At 40.4% G+C, this 14,263-nt stretch overlaps 1 protein-coding gene across 6 annotated transcripts in view; it reads left to right on the plus strand.

Moving 5' to 3' along the window:
* Cadm1 (cell adhesion molecule 1) overlaps positions 1-14,263 on the plus strand; it is a 363,260-nt gene that overhangs the window by 324,584 nt on the left and 24,413 nt on the right. For 3 of the 6 annotated variants that reach the window (XM_008850948.3, XM_008850949.3, XM_017802668.2), the window contains exons 7-8: positions 461-633; positions 5,151-5,231. In XM_008850948.3, the coding sequence (XP_008849170.1) occupies positions 461-633; positions 5,151-5,231 (254 nt within the window). The remainder of the gene's footprint in view (positions 1-460; positions 634-5,150; positions 5,232-14,263) is intronic. The other 3 variants (XM_008850951.2, XM_008850952.3, XM_008850950.3) reach the window with 1 other exon arrangement.

Here is a 14,263-nt window from a genome sequence, read left to right on the forward strand (position 1 = left end):
TTGTGTGATAGTAACCATTAGATTAATGTGTGCACCACTAGCCAAGACCTTGCTGCTTCTTTATTCCCCCTCCAGTTATTGAGATGATTAACGATGGGAGAGCTCCGTCCCACTAGAATTGGTGTGAAACCACACAGCAGGGCATAAAAGTTGGACACATTGGTTTATTTGCTGATTTGCTGAAGATGAATTGGAAATCATAAGACTCCTACTTACCATCTCTTGAATGTTTCTCAACACCTGATCCTGGTTGTTGTTGGTTTTTGTTTTTTGTTTTTTAATTGTATTCAAAACACTTTTTTGGTTTCATGGTATTAACTCTCTGAACTTCATATCTCTCTAATGAGTCCAGTTAATTTCGTCACCCTGCATGTGATTCATTTGCTGCATGGTTAGAAGTTGGATACAGATACTTTAGTGGGGAATAATCATGTGGCATGTTCTCTCTTTCCTTCTGCAGGCCCTTGATGGTAAATTGGGTGAGAGTCGATGATGAAATGCCTCAACACGCCGTACTGTCTGGGCCCAACCTGTTCATCAATAACCTAAACAAAACAGATAATGGTACTTATCGCTGTGAGGCTTCCAACATAGTGGGAAAAGCTCATTCGGATTATATGCTGTATGTATACGGTACGTGAGAAGAAAAAACCGCTCTCCTACTGACTCCTTAGTATGTAGCTGTTGTCTGGGCTTCACTCGCAAAGCCTTTGGTCAAGTTGAAAACCAAAAACCAGTTGGTGTCCTTCGGGAACTTAAGGAAGCTTGGCCTGAGGTTGACTCGGGTGTCCCCACCTGGGTCAGCAGTGACTGTTCCTCTCTGCCTCTTATCATGGTGATGTCCCACAAGATCACAGCGTCTGGTTGTGCTAAGTAGGAAAGCTATCCTCAGGCACAGGCCATGGAGATTATGTTAGAAGTAATGTCTGAAAAATTCAATCTTACCAATTAGTGGCCTTCGGCTCAGAAAGTTTATTCCCAGTGGTCTTTTCCTGTGATGCTTAAGCTAGTCTTTCTCCTGCTTTGATGACCAGAGTCACCTTATTTTCAGCATGAAGCTGTTAAATTCAAGAAGATGTTGCAGGCCAGTAAGCACTCAGAATAAATACAAGGTCTGTGGTAGCTACAGACCACCTATGGCTTCTGCTTTAGACACAAATGCCAACTTATAAAATGTGTCATGTTTTCCTAATCAGTGTCCTTCTGCCCATCTATAGGTTATTAATGCATGCTATCATAAGTTTCACTCTTGAATCAACAGGTACTTACTGATCATCTATTAAGTGCTGTTGATTTTATATGTGGCAAATACTCCCTTAGTTGAGTGCACTCCCTTTATAGTCTTATGCTGTCAAATGAAATCACTGCTGTCCAGTTGAAGTTTCTTCATTCTATACCAACAAAAAGTCATATACTGAAGTGACACAGAATGAGCAACCAGAGGCATCAAAATTCCAGTGTTATAAGTATTTGAATACAGGGGCCAGAGTTCTGGCTTCATGTTAGCTGTGTAAATAGTCCAACTATAAGTATATATGCATATATGCATAGACACATAAATTATATATAAGGAAAATTTACCCTGTACTGTCTTAGAACCTGGGCACTCTCCTTATGAAGAAAATAGGGGAGGTAGTATCCATCAGATAGAAGCATCCTTGACACTATACCTACATGGATATGAAATTATAAGCCCTATTCTATACCTGAAGGGTTGTTTTTTTTTTCCCTTAGCATAATACAGAACTAAAAGATCATGTCAAATCCCTGTTTGATGGCTTCTGGAGTGTGCTTTCTTTGTACACGCCTCAGTGTCATAAGTGGTCCAAACATAGCTACTGCATTTCTCCCCAGTAGTAGTTAATAGAAATCCACAAGAAGAAAGGAAATGTCTCTACTGTGTAGGTGAGAAACAGGCACAGGGTGTCCATTTTTGCTGGTGATACATAGAACAGCCCTGTTTCACTATTTGGTGGGGATGGAAAATGCATTCCTTTCTGATTTGCATTCACCCCAGGGTTTAACCCTGATGGGCGTACCCCCTCACATTGGTGCCTAAGTTTATAGACTCTAAACTGCACATGTAAAAAGCCCTGGAAGAGTTCTACCAGTCTGTAATATGCTTCTCTGATTTAAAAGACTAAGTTACCAGAAAAACAGTTTTGACTAGTAGTGCCTGCTATGCCTATGTCTCGAGATGAGAAACATTAGGGGGCTTGATGGATGGATATTTGCATAATTTAAAATAATAGCTTATAACCAGCATTTGTTGAATGTCCCCTTCATGCTGCACCCTGCAATGACAGTCTTGCTTACATGATCTCATCTAACCTCCACAATAACACCATGATCTATGCATGTTTGCCATCCCGTTCTACTGATGATAAAATAAAGCTTACACAGAACATACAACGTGGCCTGGATTCACAAGGTTACCACATATTTTAGGGGCAAAATACTGTGACTCCAAAGCCCTTTGCAAAGTTGCTCATTGTAATTCCTCCTTTTTCTCACAGCTTCCTAATAGATCATTCCCTCCAAAATTAATATTGGCCTTTTGAAATTAATCCTCTGGGCCATATGGCATTATTTGAAAACTAGGAACTCATCTATTTCAGCAAACACATCTATACACATGTACACCCCCAGTCCTGGATGGTCTGTCTAACCTTCTATAAGAAGTTGTTATCTCTGTCTGTGCTGGTAACAGTACTTGAAATGGCAGCCTAGCACACCAAGCCAGGGCATTGCTGAGTATTAATAAATAGTCTAACAGTTTGGGCAGGTGATGGGCAAAGCAATTTGAAATACTTTATGAACTAAAATTTGATACACTTCTAAAATGTTTAATTCTTTGGAAGTAACTTCTCTACTTGAAGACTCTAGCTGGTTAGAGCCTAAGTCCCAGTTGGTTTTGTTCTTTTAGGATCTGTAGGTCCACACAGCTCATTAGCTCCAACTCTGCATTTGTTTGTTTGTTTGTTTGTTTGTTCATTTGTTATAATGTTGTGCATTGATTTCAGGGCCTCTGGCATGTTGGGTAAGCTCTCTACCACTCAGCTCCAGTCCCAGCCCTCTGTATTTCTTAAACAGTGGCCTTATGTTGCTCTTCTTCCTAGAAATGACGTGAGCATGGAGGTTTCACCTAATAATGGAATCTGATTCATTCAGTGTTACCTGAGCCAGATGAGAAGGACAACATTTGCCCCAGTACTGATGGAGATAATCAAACATGTACCATTTTTCATATGGAGAGACTGTCAGTCTCTCTAACTAACATCCCTTGTTAATCTTGTCTATCTGTTGGTTCATACATATATCTTCAAATCACATTCACACTCCTTCTTACCATGTTGTAGACATCATATATCATATGCTTTTGTGCCATTATATTTAGAAATGGGTTTAAGATAGCTTTAGAGTGTAGAGGACAAGCCCTCCAGGTAGCTGTACTCCTTTTCAGTGGCAATAATGTAATCAAAGCAAAATTTAAAAAAAATACATTAACTGTCTCCTAGACATAGTTGAGGTGTACTGGAGGGAGAAGATATCGCAAGTGCTGAGTTAGGGACTCGGGGTACTTAGTCTGTCTCTGATCTGGCACCTGCAGCAGGCATAGATGAATTCAAATGAGCTGCCAGATCACAAAGGGTTTCCTCACCTGTGGCCTCCATAAAACATGGCAGGGAACAGGACTGACTGAATGCCTCAGTTACAGGATTTCTCATCCTGTCCTCTTTAAAAGGTAATTTAAAATTTAGATTTCATCATTTCTACTTCTTAGAGAGGAGAATGATATAATTTTCTGATGGAATCCTTTTTGGCTCATTGGAGGCTGCATTAAACAATAGTTTAGTTTGTTTTGTCCACAGCTTCAAGGAGGAAAGTCTGTCATGAAACAGACCCATTTACTATTGGCTCTTCCTTATCAAACTCATGCAAGTATAATTGTGTGAAAGAAACAGTTTGTGAAGGAAATGAAAACCTTTGATTATTGATCAATGATAGGCATCATTTTATGCAAACCTTGCAACCAGGCACCAAACGAGTGGTTCCATCAGCTTCCAGGAAGTTATGCCAAATCCAGTAAAGGTGCAATATATAATTAAAGTTTTGATGTATTAATTAGACAATCCGAGAGCTCACTTGAAGATAAAAGGACACCAGATGTGTCAGGGAGAAAAAGTTGACGTGCTTTAGATAAAATTTAAAATCAAAAGCCTTCACATCGTCTTATGCTCTATTATAGTAGAGTGATTGCTTAGTTCAAAGTCTCGCTGACAATTTAACATATTCAGTTTGATCATCTGGGCTTAGATTTTTTTGCCCTTCCCTTATCCCCAAATAATTTTGAAATGCTCAAAGAATGTACAATGTATCAAATATCAGACAGAGGCTTTCCTACCAGGCTCCTAGCTTTGAGGGCCAAACTGTATTTAACTCTCTTGTTTACAAGATAGAAAATGTTCTTTCAGTTTTATCATTGTGGTCCACTTAGGTCAAGCTTTTAACATGAGCAAAGGCAACTTATTAATATTTATAAGTTGTAAAAATTTATTGACTTTTAAAAAAATAAGATCTCAGTAAAATTTCAACTGCCTAGAAGTTGGTATTTCGTGGTGACATTCTCTCTTCTTTGTGTTTATTATGGGTACAGAAGTAGTTTTACCTCCTGCTGTGGGGTGCATTGGTGGAGAATAATGAAGTTAGCAGTTGTAGAGAGCAAGTGTGCAGTGCCACATTCATCCTCGGCTGATACGAGCCCTTTAAAGGCAGCGGCACCTTCTCTTGCTGCCAGTAGAAAGGAAGTGACAGTCATTGTGGCTTCTCAGCGCTGAGGTGGCTTAGCCTTACCTTTCAGATCCGGCTGGGTTGTGGGTGTTGGGTGTTTAGATGTTTCCTCCCTTCTCTGCTTCACATTTCATCTCTAATTCACTTCATGAATATGAAAGTTCTTCTTCTTTTCTTAGCTCTTCCAACTAAGGCTTTGTGGTGTAGTGTAAGACCTGTCTCTGAGGGAAAAGAGCTTGTGGGTTTAAAGGGGGAGCCATCAAGCAAGCATCTCAGTGTCTCCATGCTTTTGTTTGTCATTACAGATCATTGTTGTGTTCAGCATTGTGGGCTTGATTTTCCTTTTTTTTTTTATCCAGATCCCCCCACAACTATCCCTCCTCCCACAACAACCACCACCACTACCACCACCACCACCACCATCCTTACCATCATCACAGGTATGGTACCTTCACTGCCATTGAAAATGTCCTGATTGTATATTGTCTTTCTGGTACGGATAAAAAGAAGCCTAGATGTTCCCTGTAAGTCCTTAAGAGTCTAACTGTTCCTTTTATTTTGGAACTCCAAAGATGCTAGGTACTATTTTCTTCAGTTGAATCATAAGGATCTAGAATGAACTTGAACATCTGAGCCTTTAACTGTAGATCAGATAATTCACACCCTGTAGATGAGGGAATTCTTTTTGAAGCATCACTATTTAAAGCAAAACTCTAAGAAAATGGCGTCCTGGCTGCCAGAGAACTCACTGATAGCTTCCACTTGGCCACAGCTGGTGAAATGGTAAGTATTGGAGCTTTGGACCCTGCCCTTGTCTAAATTCCATCTCAATCCATGTGAAGAAAATACACCAAATTTCAGCATGCCCTCTGGGGCTGGTCATCCTCTGTCCTCTAGAGGGCACCTGCTGGCATCTTTGCTGTCTCTGCCTGTTGCCTGGAAGGTCTCAGGAGTCAGAGGGAATCACTGTCTTTTCCATGCTGAGCACTCAATGTGTATCACCTGTTTTTGATATGCCCTCCCTCCTTGTCCTGGTAACCAGTGACTCTCACACAGCTTGGTGTTGCTTAGCTGGGAACCTTGACGTTTCTTCTGGTCTACCAAGGTAGGACAGCTTATGATTGAACCATGCCACCTCTATGTACAAGATTTCCGTAGACCACTGTTCCCAGGTGTCCACGACTGAACATGTGAAAGTACTTATTCTATGAGGGGAAGAATCTCTTGGAAAGTGACTTTGCCTCTTGGGTCTGTTAGCTGGCAGGACTGCAAGGCTCCTCTGAGCTGTGGGCCCTGCCATTCTGTCCCTGAGCTTCTTGATACCAGCTGAATCTCTCACTCAGCACTCTTCACATTCCACTCTTTAGTACCCAAGATTTGGTAGCTACCCTCCAGGATTGCGTTGATTTTCTGGAGACATTTTCCATTTGCACAAGAGTTGACGGGATAGAGATGACATCATTCAAAGTGCTCAGTGAAAGAGGAGGCCTCATCAGTGGATGGACTCTTCCAATGGATTGTCTTAATTCTGGTTTTCTTCACATGGGACAGAGGAAACCCCTAAATAACCCACTGTTAAGAGTCTTCCTAAACATTGGTCACAAACCCATCTGAGCCCATCCTAAATGTTAAACCTTCTGAAAATCCATCAATTGGTTTTGTGCCACACTCTAAACCTGGATCCATCTAGCAAATTTGCTTTCTAATTCTTGTCCATGTGTTTCTGCTTTAGCTCTCCCTTAGTTCCCACTGCTTCTTAGTGAGCCCAGTTTTTGGCTACCGAACCTATTCCTTGTATCCTCTGTATCGCTCATAAGCATACTGAAGATGCCCCTTCTCTGCTTGAATTTCTAGAGCCACCATGCTCTCTGCGTTTTGTCCTGAGAACCAGGTTTCTGGCTTCTTCATTAGTCAGCTGAACTAGGCTTGCATTTTTTTTTTAAATTTTGTTTTGTTTGGCTGGCATCGCTGGGGTGGAATTCAGGACCTCTAGTGTGCTGGACAAGCACTGTACAGCTAGCTGAGCCACATCCTCGGGCCTCAGGCTTGTGCTTGTTAGCAGGTTTTATGGTCTCCTGTGAAAGGCCCTTTGAATGTCAGGATAAATAAGATCATCTCATTGTGCATGTCAGCCCTGAAGGACAAGCCCATCAACAGTGTGTTTTGCCTTTGGAAAAGTTGCCTGGGTATGACCCAGCCTCTACCTCCCAAGGTTGTAACCTCCATCTCAGTGCCCATAGAGGTTTGCATCGAAAGACATTCAAGACCTTGTTCACTCTGTGAAGCTCCCCATTTCTCTTGAATATGGAACAACACTTTGCATGTGTGACTGGCCATATTGCTGCCTTGGGTTTTTTTTTGTTTTGTTTTGTTTTTTTAAAGACTTCTAGCACTGCCTGACGACTCCTGACCATAGTCAATCTCACAAGTCACCTGAGTCACTGCAGTCCACAGCTTTTCATCCTTCATACCGAAGGACTTCCTCTTCTGAAGTCCTCAAGCATCTACAACTCATCACAAGTCTGACTGCAGAGGCTCCACTTAAGAAATTTAGGGAATAAACAATGCTATGTTTCTGCCCATATCAAAGATACTTTTAATAGGAACTTGTCTTTGCTTCTGTCTCTGCCACTGACTTCACAGCTCAAAATAGTGTAGGATGGTCTTTTAGGTGTACTTTTTGGTCTGTGGATGCTAGCTAGCAGTCAGAGAATTTCTGTACACCAAAAACATCTGTGGTAATGAAGACCCAGATTCTCACTGGCATACCCAAAAGTTATTAAACCAAAATTACTACTAAAACAATGTTGTGGAATCCCTTACTTTAATGGATGTGATCTTATAGGCTTGCTGTGTTTTAACTAACAGTCTTCTATATATTTATCTTGCCCAGAAAGTACACTTGTAGAATTTAACATTTGCTCCTTTCTCCAAACAGATAAAAGGTTATGGAGTTGAATGATTCTGCGTCCCATTTTAAAGGTCCAGACTATCCTCTGGATTTAGATTGGTTCCTAAAGAATCTTCCAGGTAGAATCCTGACAAATGGATAGCTAAATTAATTTCCACTCCTCCTCTCTATTGCACTGTTTGGTACATTACAACCACCATTAGCCTTAAAAGCTTCAACAGCCAAATCCAGTGACAGTAACATAAAGCCAGAGCTTTAAGAAGAAAAAACAGGAGCCTACAGTCATCTGTTCTTTTCTCCCAATCAGATGTAATAATGGAAACCCATTCCCCAGGTCAGAGTTTCATTACCAGAAAAACGTACAGATGTAATAGAAAAATATTTTGAAACTCAAAAGGTCATAGTTGGTTTCTGCTTTCTCTGAAAGGATGTGTTCCTGTGCTATCTCCTATCTTCCCTAACTGGGATAATCGAATTGTTCCCCTTGTTAGGGAGGCAGACTGGCGTTCTATTCCAAGTCACCTGACTCTCTCAAAGCACACTGCCGCTTTGTCCTGGAGACCCTTGAAGGACAGGAATTGTGTGTCCCTTCTGACTCTTTGCCCACTCCACATCTTAGATTTCCTGTCTAGGAAGAACAGGGTGGCCTCTGCCTCCTGTCCACCCTGCTCGAAGCAGATCTGGTGGCATGTCTGAGAGACCCATTGAAGCCCTGTCTAGACAGAATTTACTACAGAGTGTAAAATACTTAAGAATATTCCATGTCAGTGCCCCACATCAGCAAAGTTGTGGTCTCACAACTGTAAGTCCTTGGTCCCATTCTAATCCCTTTCCAAGTAGAAAACAATTTGAGGGATAGAACTGGGTCTGAAGCCATTCAGAACCTTATGGGCATCTGCCCCAAGATTCAAGGTGTCTCTTACCTTTCATGTGTGTTGGTGTTCTGACCATGCGGTTCTGTTCAAGTCTTAGCTTTGGGAAGCTCCTACTCATGGTATTTTCGTTTCTTTTTTTATAATGTCAAGTTGTCTGTGTGGTTTCATTCATGAACCACATACAAAGTGTAACATAGGGGAACACACCAAATAATTTGCTTTTAACTTTGTTCCTATTATTCAACTCTGTCTCAGGGGTAGTAACACTGCCTGTTCCTGTGCTTGGCAATCTCTTCAGCCTCCTTCTCCCTATTGGGTCAGTCCTTCTTCCTGCACTCATCTTAGGAAAACATTCTCTGTTTCCCTCCTTAATTAACCTGGATACTGTATTGCCTCTCCCTGGCTGAGTCCTGACTTAGATGCTTGATGGGAGTGTCAGAGAAAGGACTCAGCACTAGTTGTAAGCATCCTTAGCAGTTTAAATATAAAACTCAAGTCTGTGGAACTCAACCTGCAGGTCAAACTATACATGTAACTGCCACAAATTAAAAAATTAGAACCAACTTAGACTAAGAAATGAATAGCTATAGCACCAGACCGTGAAACACATTTAAAAAATCCTTTTATAAGAATGAAGTAGGTCATTTCTAAATGATTTTTTCTCTTTTTTAAAACACATATTCAATTAAGTATTTTGTGTTTCTTGGGAAAGAAAATAGAAAGTTTTTCTTTCTTATTGGTGTCAAAGCACTCAAAACCAGTATACCTGGGAGAAAATGATTCCTAGCCTACATTATTAGTTGGCTTTCATAGTCCAATACCTTAAGCTGTTTTTTCATAATAATGTGGATCAGATCATATAAGGCAGGTAAAGGCTTTATTCTTCAGTGGCATTTGTAGAGTATGTCAAACTAGGGGAACTCTACACTGTAGCAGCATGCAATGTCTTAGGTGTGCTTGATACTGAGTGGATGGTGCAACCATCTAAGCCAGGGCACAGCTTTGCTGTACATGGAGCTGTCTGCCCCCAAGTATTAGCCTAATCACTCTGACCCTGTGCCACTGCTGCTGGCACAAGAACTATAAGCTGATCTGCTTTCAGGTATTTGCTGAACAAAGACTGAACACCCATAATATGTGCAGAAAACAGACTCTTTAAACCCCTTCCTGTGTGGTTGAGAGGTGCCATGCAGCTGGGGTGATTCAGTGTCATAGGAGAGCATCACAGAAGTGAACTTTGGACATTGCTATCACAGAATGGATAATGTAGAAGGGAAGGAATGATATGTTGTAAATGAAGCATAAGGGACCAGTAGGACTTCGAGCATCTATCTCCAAGGTGTGTGTGCTCTTTGTGCATTTATATTCTATACAGCAAGCCTTTTTTGATAGGGAATACACATCCTTCATCCTAAAATGTCTATTCTAGAAATTATCTTCTTTTTAGAGTTGGCATCTATTCCAATAAGATTGTTTCTCCTCATGTGTTAAACACTTATGGAGTATCACTGATATGCCAGTGTGCCCAAGCACAGGAATATTATTAGGACTCTAGAAATGCTCATGAACCTCTTTTTACCTAATATACCATCTTTTCATGTCCATTCTTTTCATACTGTTCTGTCTACATTTTCATGTTGTCAGTAATTGTAAACCTATTACATACTATCATATTCAACCAGTTTTGACCCATATTGGTTTAGGAAGGAACAGAAGAAAGTAGAATATTGCAAATGGTGAGAGTCATCAGACTCCATGTATTTTTAAAACAAAACGAGACGTGGGAAGTTAGGTAAGATGTTTTTCTTCCATTGCTTCTATCATGATTTCCATAATTATATATTTTAAAAATAATCCTGGAGATAAGAGATGTGGCCAGTTTCCATGGTAAAGGTCTGTCAGCAAAGCAGATAAATAATAATAATCATGAATACAGATGTCTTAGGATTAGAATGTGATACCTGGAGCTCTCACAATTGTGGGAACATAAAGAACTGAACATGAAGTGCCCCACCTTGCAGTATCTAATATGAGTATTGGTTCGTCTTGCAGAGCCCTTCCTTCTTCCCTCTCACATCCCTTCCCACACCACCGAGTTCTTCTTCCCTTGCCCTGTGTCTTTACCCCTTGGTTCCTCTTTCACAGCATTCTCAGAGGCCAGTTATGCAAATTGTTTTCCTTGTTAAAGGAAACCACAGTACAGATTCCTATTATTTTATAGAACATCTGGTTTGCAAATGAAAAGATCTCTGGGGCACAGCAGCACAGAGTGAACAGTTTTGAAGAAGCTTTTAACAAAACTTGAAATTGCTTAACAAGACAAAAAATTCACTCCTTTTCCTGCAGTTGTGGGGCACACAGTCTCTTCAGTCTATGGGAAGGTGACATTTAGAAAGTAAAATAGGGTTGGGGGATGGCTCAGTGTGTAAAGAGCTTGCTGCCTAAGCATGGGGACCTGAGTTCAGATCCCCAGCACTCGCATAAGAAACCAGGTGTGGCAGCACATGCCTGTAACCTTAGCACTGGCAAATAGAGTCAGGAGAATCCTAGGAGCTTACCGGATAGCCAATCTAACCAAAATGGTGAGCTTCTGGTTCAGGGAGAGACTCTGTCTCAAAAGAATAAGGTGGAGAAGCCACTGAAGAAAGATGTCTGATCCTGATGTCAACTCCTGGTCTCTACCCACACCCCAACATGTGAGTTCATACCTTCACACACCAAATAGACACAGACACACACACACACACACGGGCACGCACACGTTTCTTAGAGAACTTCAGTTCAGACCTTTAGTTTAGTTCTGTTCTTAGCCACCTCCTCAATCCTTAAGATATGGGAGATTAATTAAAGCAAAACATAGGGGCCAGTTAACTGGAAAATCAGTAGAAAATTAATTCCAATGTTTAAATTTTAGCATTTAGTTTTGTTTTCAGTACATTTCAAATAAGTTGAAAAAATAAAAGGCCCATATTTAATATATATTGGTGAGCACAGCTATGAAATAAACTGTCAAGGGGATTTTTTTTTTTTTTTTGCCTGCCCCTGTGCCTAGATTTAAAGCCCCTCCATAACAAAGAATGAAAAGGAATTCAATTAAGGAACCCATTGGTCATTGGTTCTTTATTGACTTTAGTTAGGAAAGTAAACTGAGGGAAAGTGTATTAAAATATGTCTGGACTGCTTGCTATGCTTCCCTTTAAGCTTATGACAATCAAAACAGGGGCATTAAATCCCTTACAGTTACACTCTGGAGTAGGTTGGATTCTCTGGGTTGTACCCACTGAATTCCTCAGTGTACACCTGGTCTCACATATCAGAACCCACAGCCTTTCTTTGACTCTGCATTGTAAAGCAGTTGCAGCATAGATCAGTTGGGTAAGAAAAGTATTTAAGGTTATGAATTTAATTTTGCTCTAGGATTTTCATTTTCATTTATGGCACCCATTGTGTTTGAGACCACGGACTAATTTATGGATTAGTTTTAAACCCCCGGTCTGTCACACTCAATGAACAATTCTAAGTTGGAGAGAATCCATATGAAAGGATTAGAGTGGGCCACAGTGGAGTTTACACATGACTGTTTCAACTAAATATTGCCCAGCTGCCTCGCATTTTTTTTCTACTTAGCTACTTGGTTAAAAGGCTAGTGTCTCTAATCTCACATAGTGTGAAAGCATTTTCCTTTGCAAATATCTTACACTGCAGCAAGAAATATCTGTGATGTTTTGTTCTTGAGTCAGGGTCACATTAACTATAGAGCTGTGAGCCTAAGAAGGGAAGTCGGTACTTAGAGAAATGTGTGTCTCTTAAGGAACAACACAGGGCCCTTTCTCAGATACCTTCTTGATTATAAACTCATCAAACAGCTGGGGAATGCTTATTAGAACCCTAACATATTTAGTGAGTTTGAGAGCAGGGGATTGGGTTGTTTTGGTTTGTTTTCTTTGGGCTTCTTAAAAAACATATAAAATAATAAATTTGCCCTTGTTATAATTAAAACTAGAAACAAAAGCTTACCTGAGCCTTTTCAACATTATAATCAATGCCTCCCAAAGTTCAGTTCAACTTTTTGTGACCTGTTTTTTTCATAGGCCTAGTGTGAAGGTTTTTGTTTTGTTTTGTTTTAAGGTAACAACAAAATGAGATTTAAAAATTTTGTTAGGGCAATTAGTCACGCTCATATTTTTAAACTGATGATAACATTCATAACTCACATTGGAAATTTTGTTTGCATTTGTCCCATATAGTTAGAATATTATCAGATACTCCAGTGACCCTCACAAGCTGAATCACAGTGGTGGGCTTATACTTTTCTCCATCTTCTCATGAAGATACCGTAATAAATCCTGCTTCATGACACTGCACTCACCCCAGAGCCAGGGTGTCTGTGATTTCTGTGTGAGGTCATAATGCAGTTTACGAAGGAGAATTAGATCCTGTCCTGTGCCCTTCTTCGGGGAGCGCAAAGCCACTTCTAAAGCATTTGCTTTCATTCTTGACTTGAAATAGCTCCTGCTCAGGTCACATACCAGATTCTCTTTGAAAGACTGAGTCAGTAGCTCCCTGGACACAACCTCAGTCCTGACTTGAGCTCCATTGCCAACCCATGTTCCTGCTGTAGCAGCCCAGCCGTTGCTAATCATGGGTTTGTCTTTTCCAACTGCAATAACTGTGTCGTTTGACTTGAACATGTGTTTGCTTACCTGTTTCAGAATGTGCTTTTCCTCCTCAACATCCCTATTTCTCTTCTGTTGAGTGCAGTTGATGGATTTCCCATCCTCAGAGTGGGAAAGCAAAATGTATCATAGCGTGCCTGCATTTACTGTCCAGAACCCATGTAAGAGCTGATGCCTGGCTTCACCTGGTTTAATTTTGTCATGAAGCTGGCATGTTGTGATGCAGGAAGACAGTAAATTGGGGCCATTGGTCAATGATTAGATATGACTTTTAAGAATTCTAACCCTGACATTTTACTGTACCCCCTTTCTTTCATTATATAGTAATGATTTACCTGTTCTTTCTTTTTTTAAAAGCATATTAGAAGTGCCACCACAAAAAGAATGAGCCAAAGCGTTCATACCTTTTTCTTTTCTGATTTGGAAAGGAGCCAATGTCTGCCCATAAAATGTATTACCACACATACAAATGTTTCTGTCCAAATGTGCATTTCATCCTGCCCCTCCAATTTAAAGTGTCTCAAACTAACGCTAGCCTCAAATGTTTCAACGGTGGAGATGCATCATCTTTGTCATGAGACTCTGGTATAGGGTGTTGTTTCAACTGTACAATTTCCTGCATTGTTTTTAACTGCTATTTTGTGCACACAGACTTGACTTGTAAGTATTGCATTCTTATACAGTGTATTTTATGGTTTTCTTTCCTTTATTCCTGAGAAATTCAACTATCAGTTATATTAAGATGCTTTGGCCTCTCAGACCTCTCGTTAATTCTGGCTCCTTAGAAGGGCTCTAATTTTTTTTTTTATGATAATAGAGTTTTAAGGAGAACATGCCAACTGAAGGGGAACACCAGTGTGAATCCATGTGTCATACTTAAAAATCAGAAGCTCCAGGCTCATTTGACCCCAAAAAAAGAGTTCTATGTTTGATGTTCCAGTGCATTTAAACATTGCCTATCCAAAAGAGTCTATTGGAGTCTCCAGAACCCAGCAGAAACAATGAACAGT

Source organism: Nannospalax galili, unplaced genomic scaffold (genome assembly GCF_000622305.1).
Source record: "Nannospalax galili isolate Female #2095 unplaced genomic scaffold, S.galili_v1.0 scaffold265, whole genome shotgun sequence".
Taxonomy (NCBI): Eukaryota; Metazoa; Chordata; class Mammalia; order Rodentia; family Spalacidae; genus Nannospalax; species Nannospalax galili.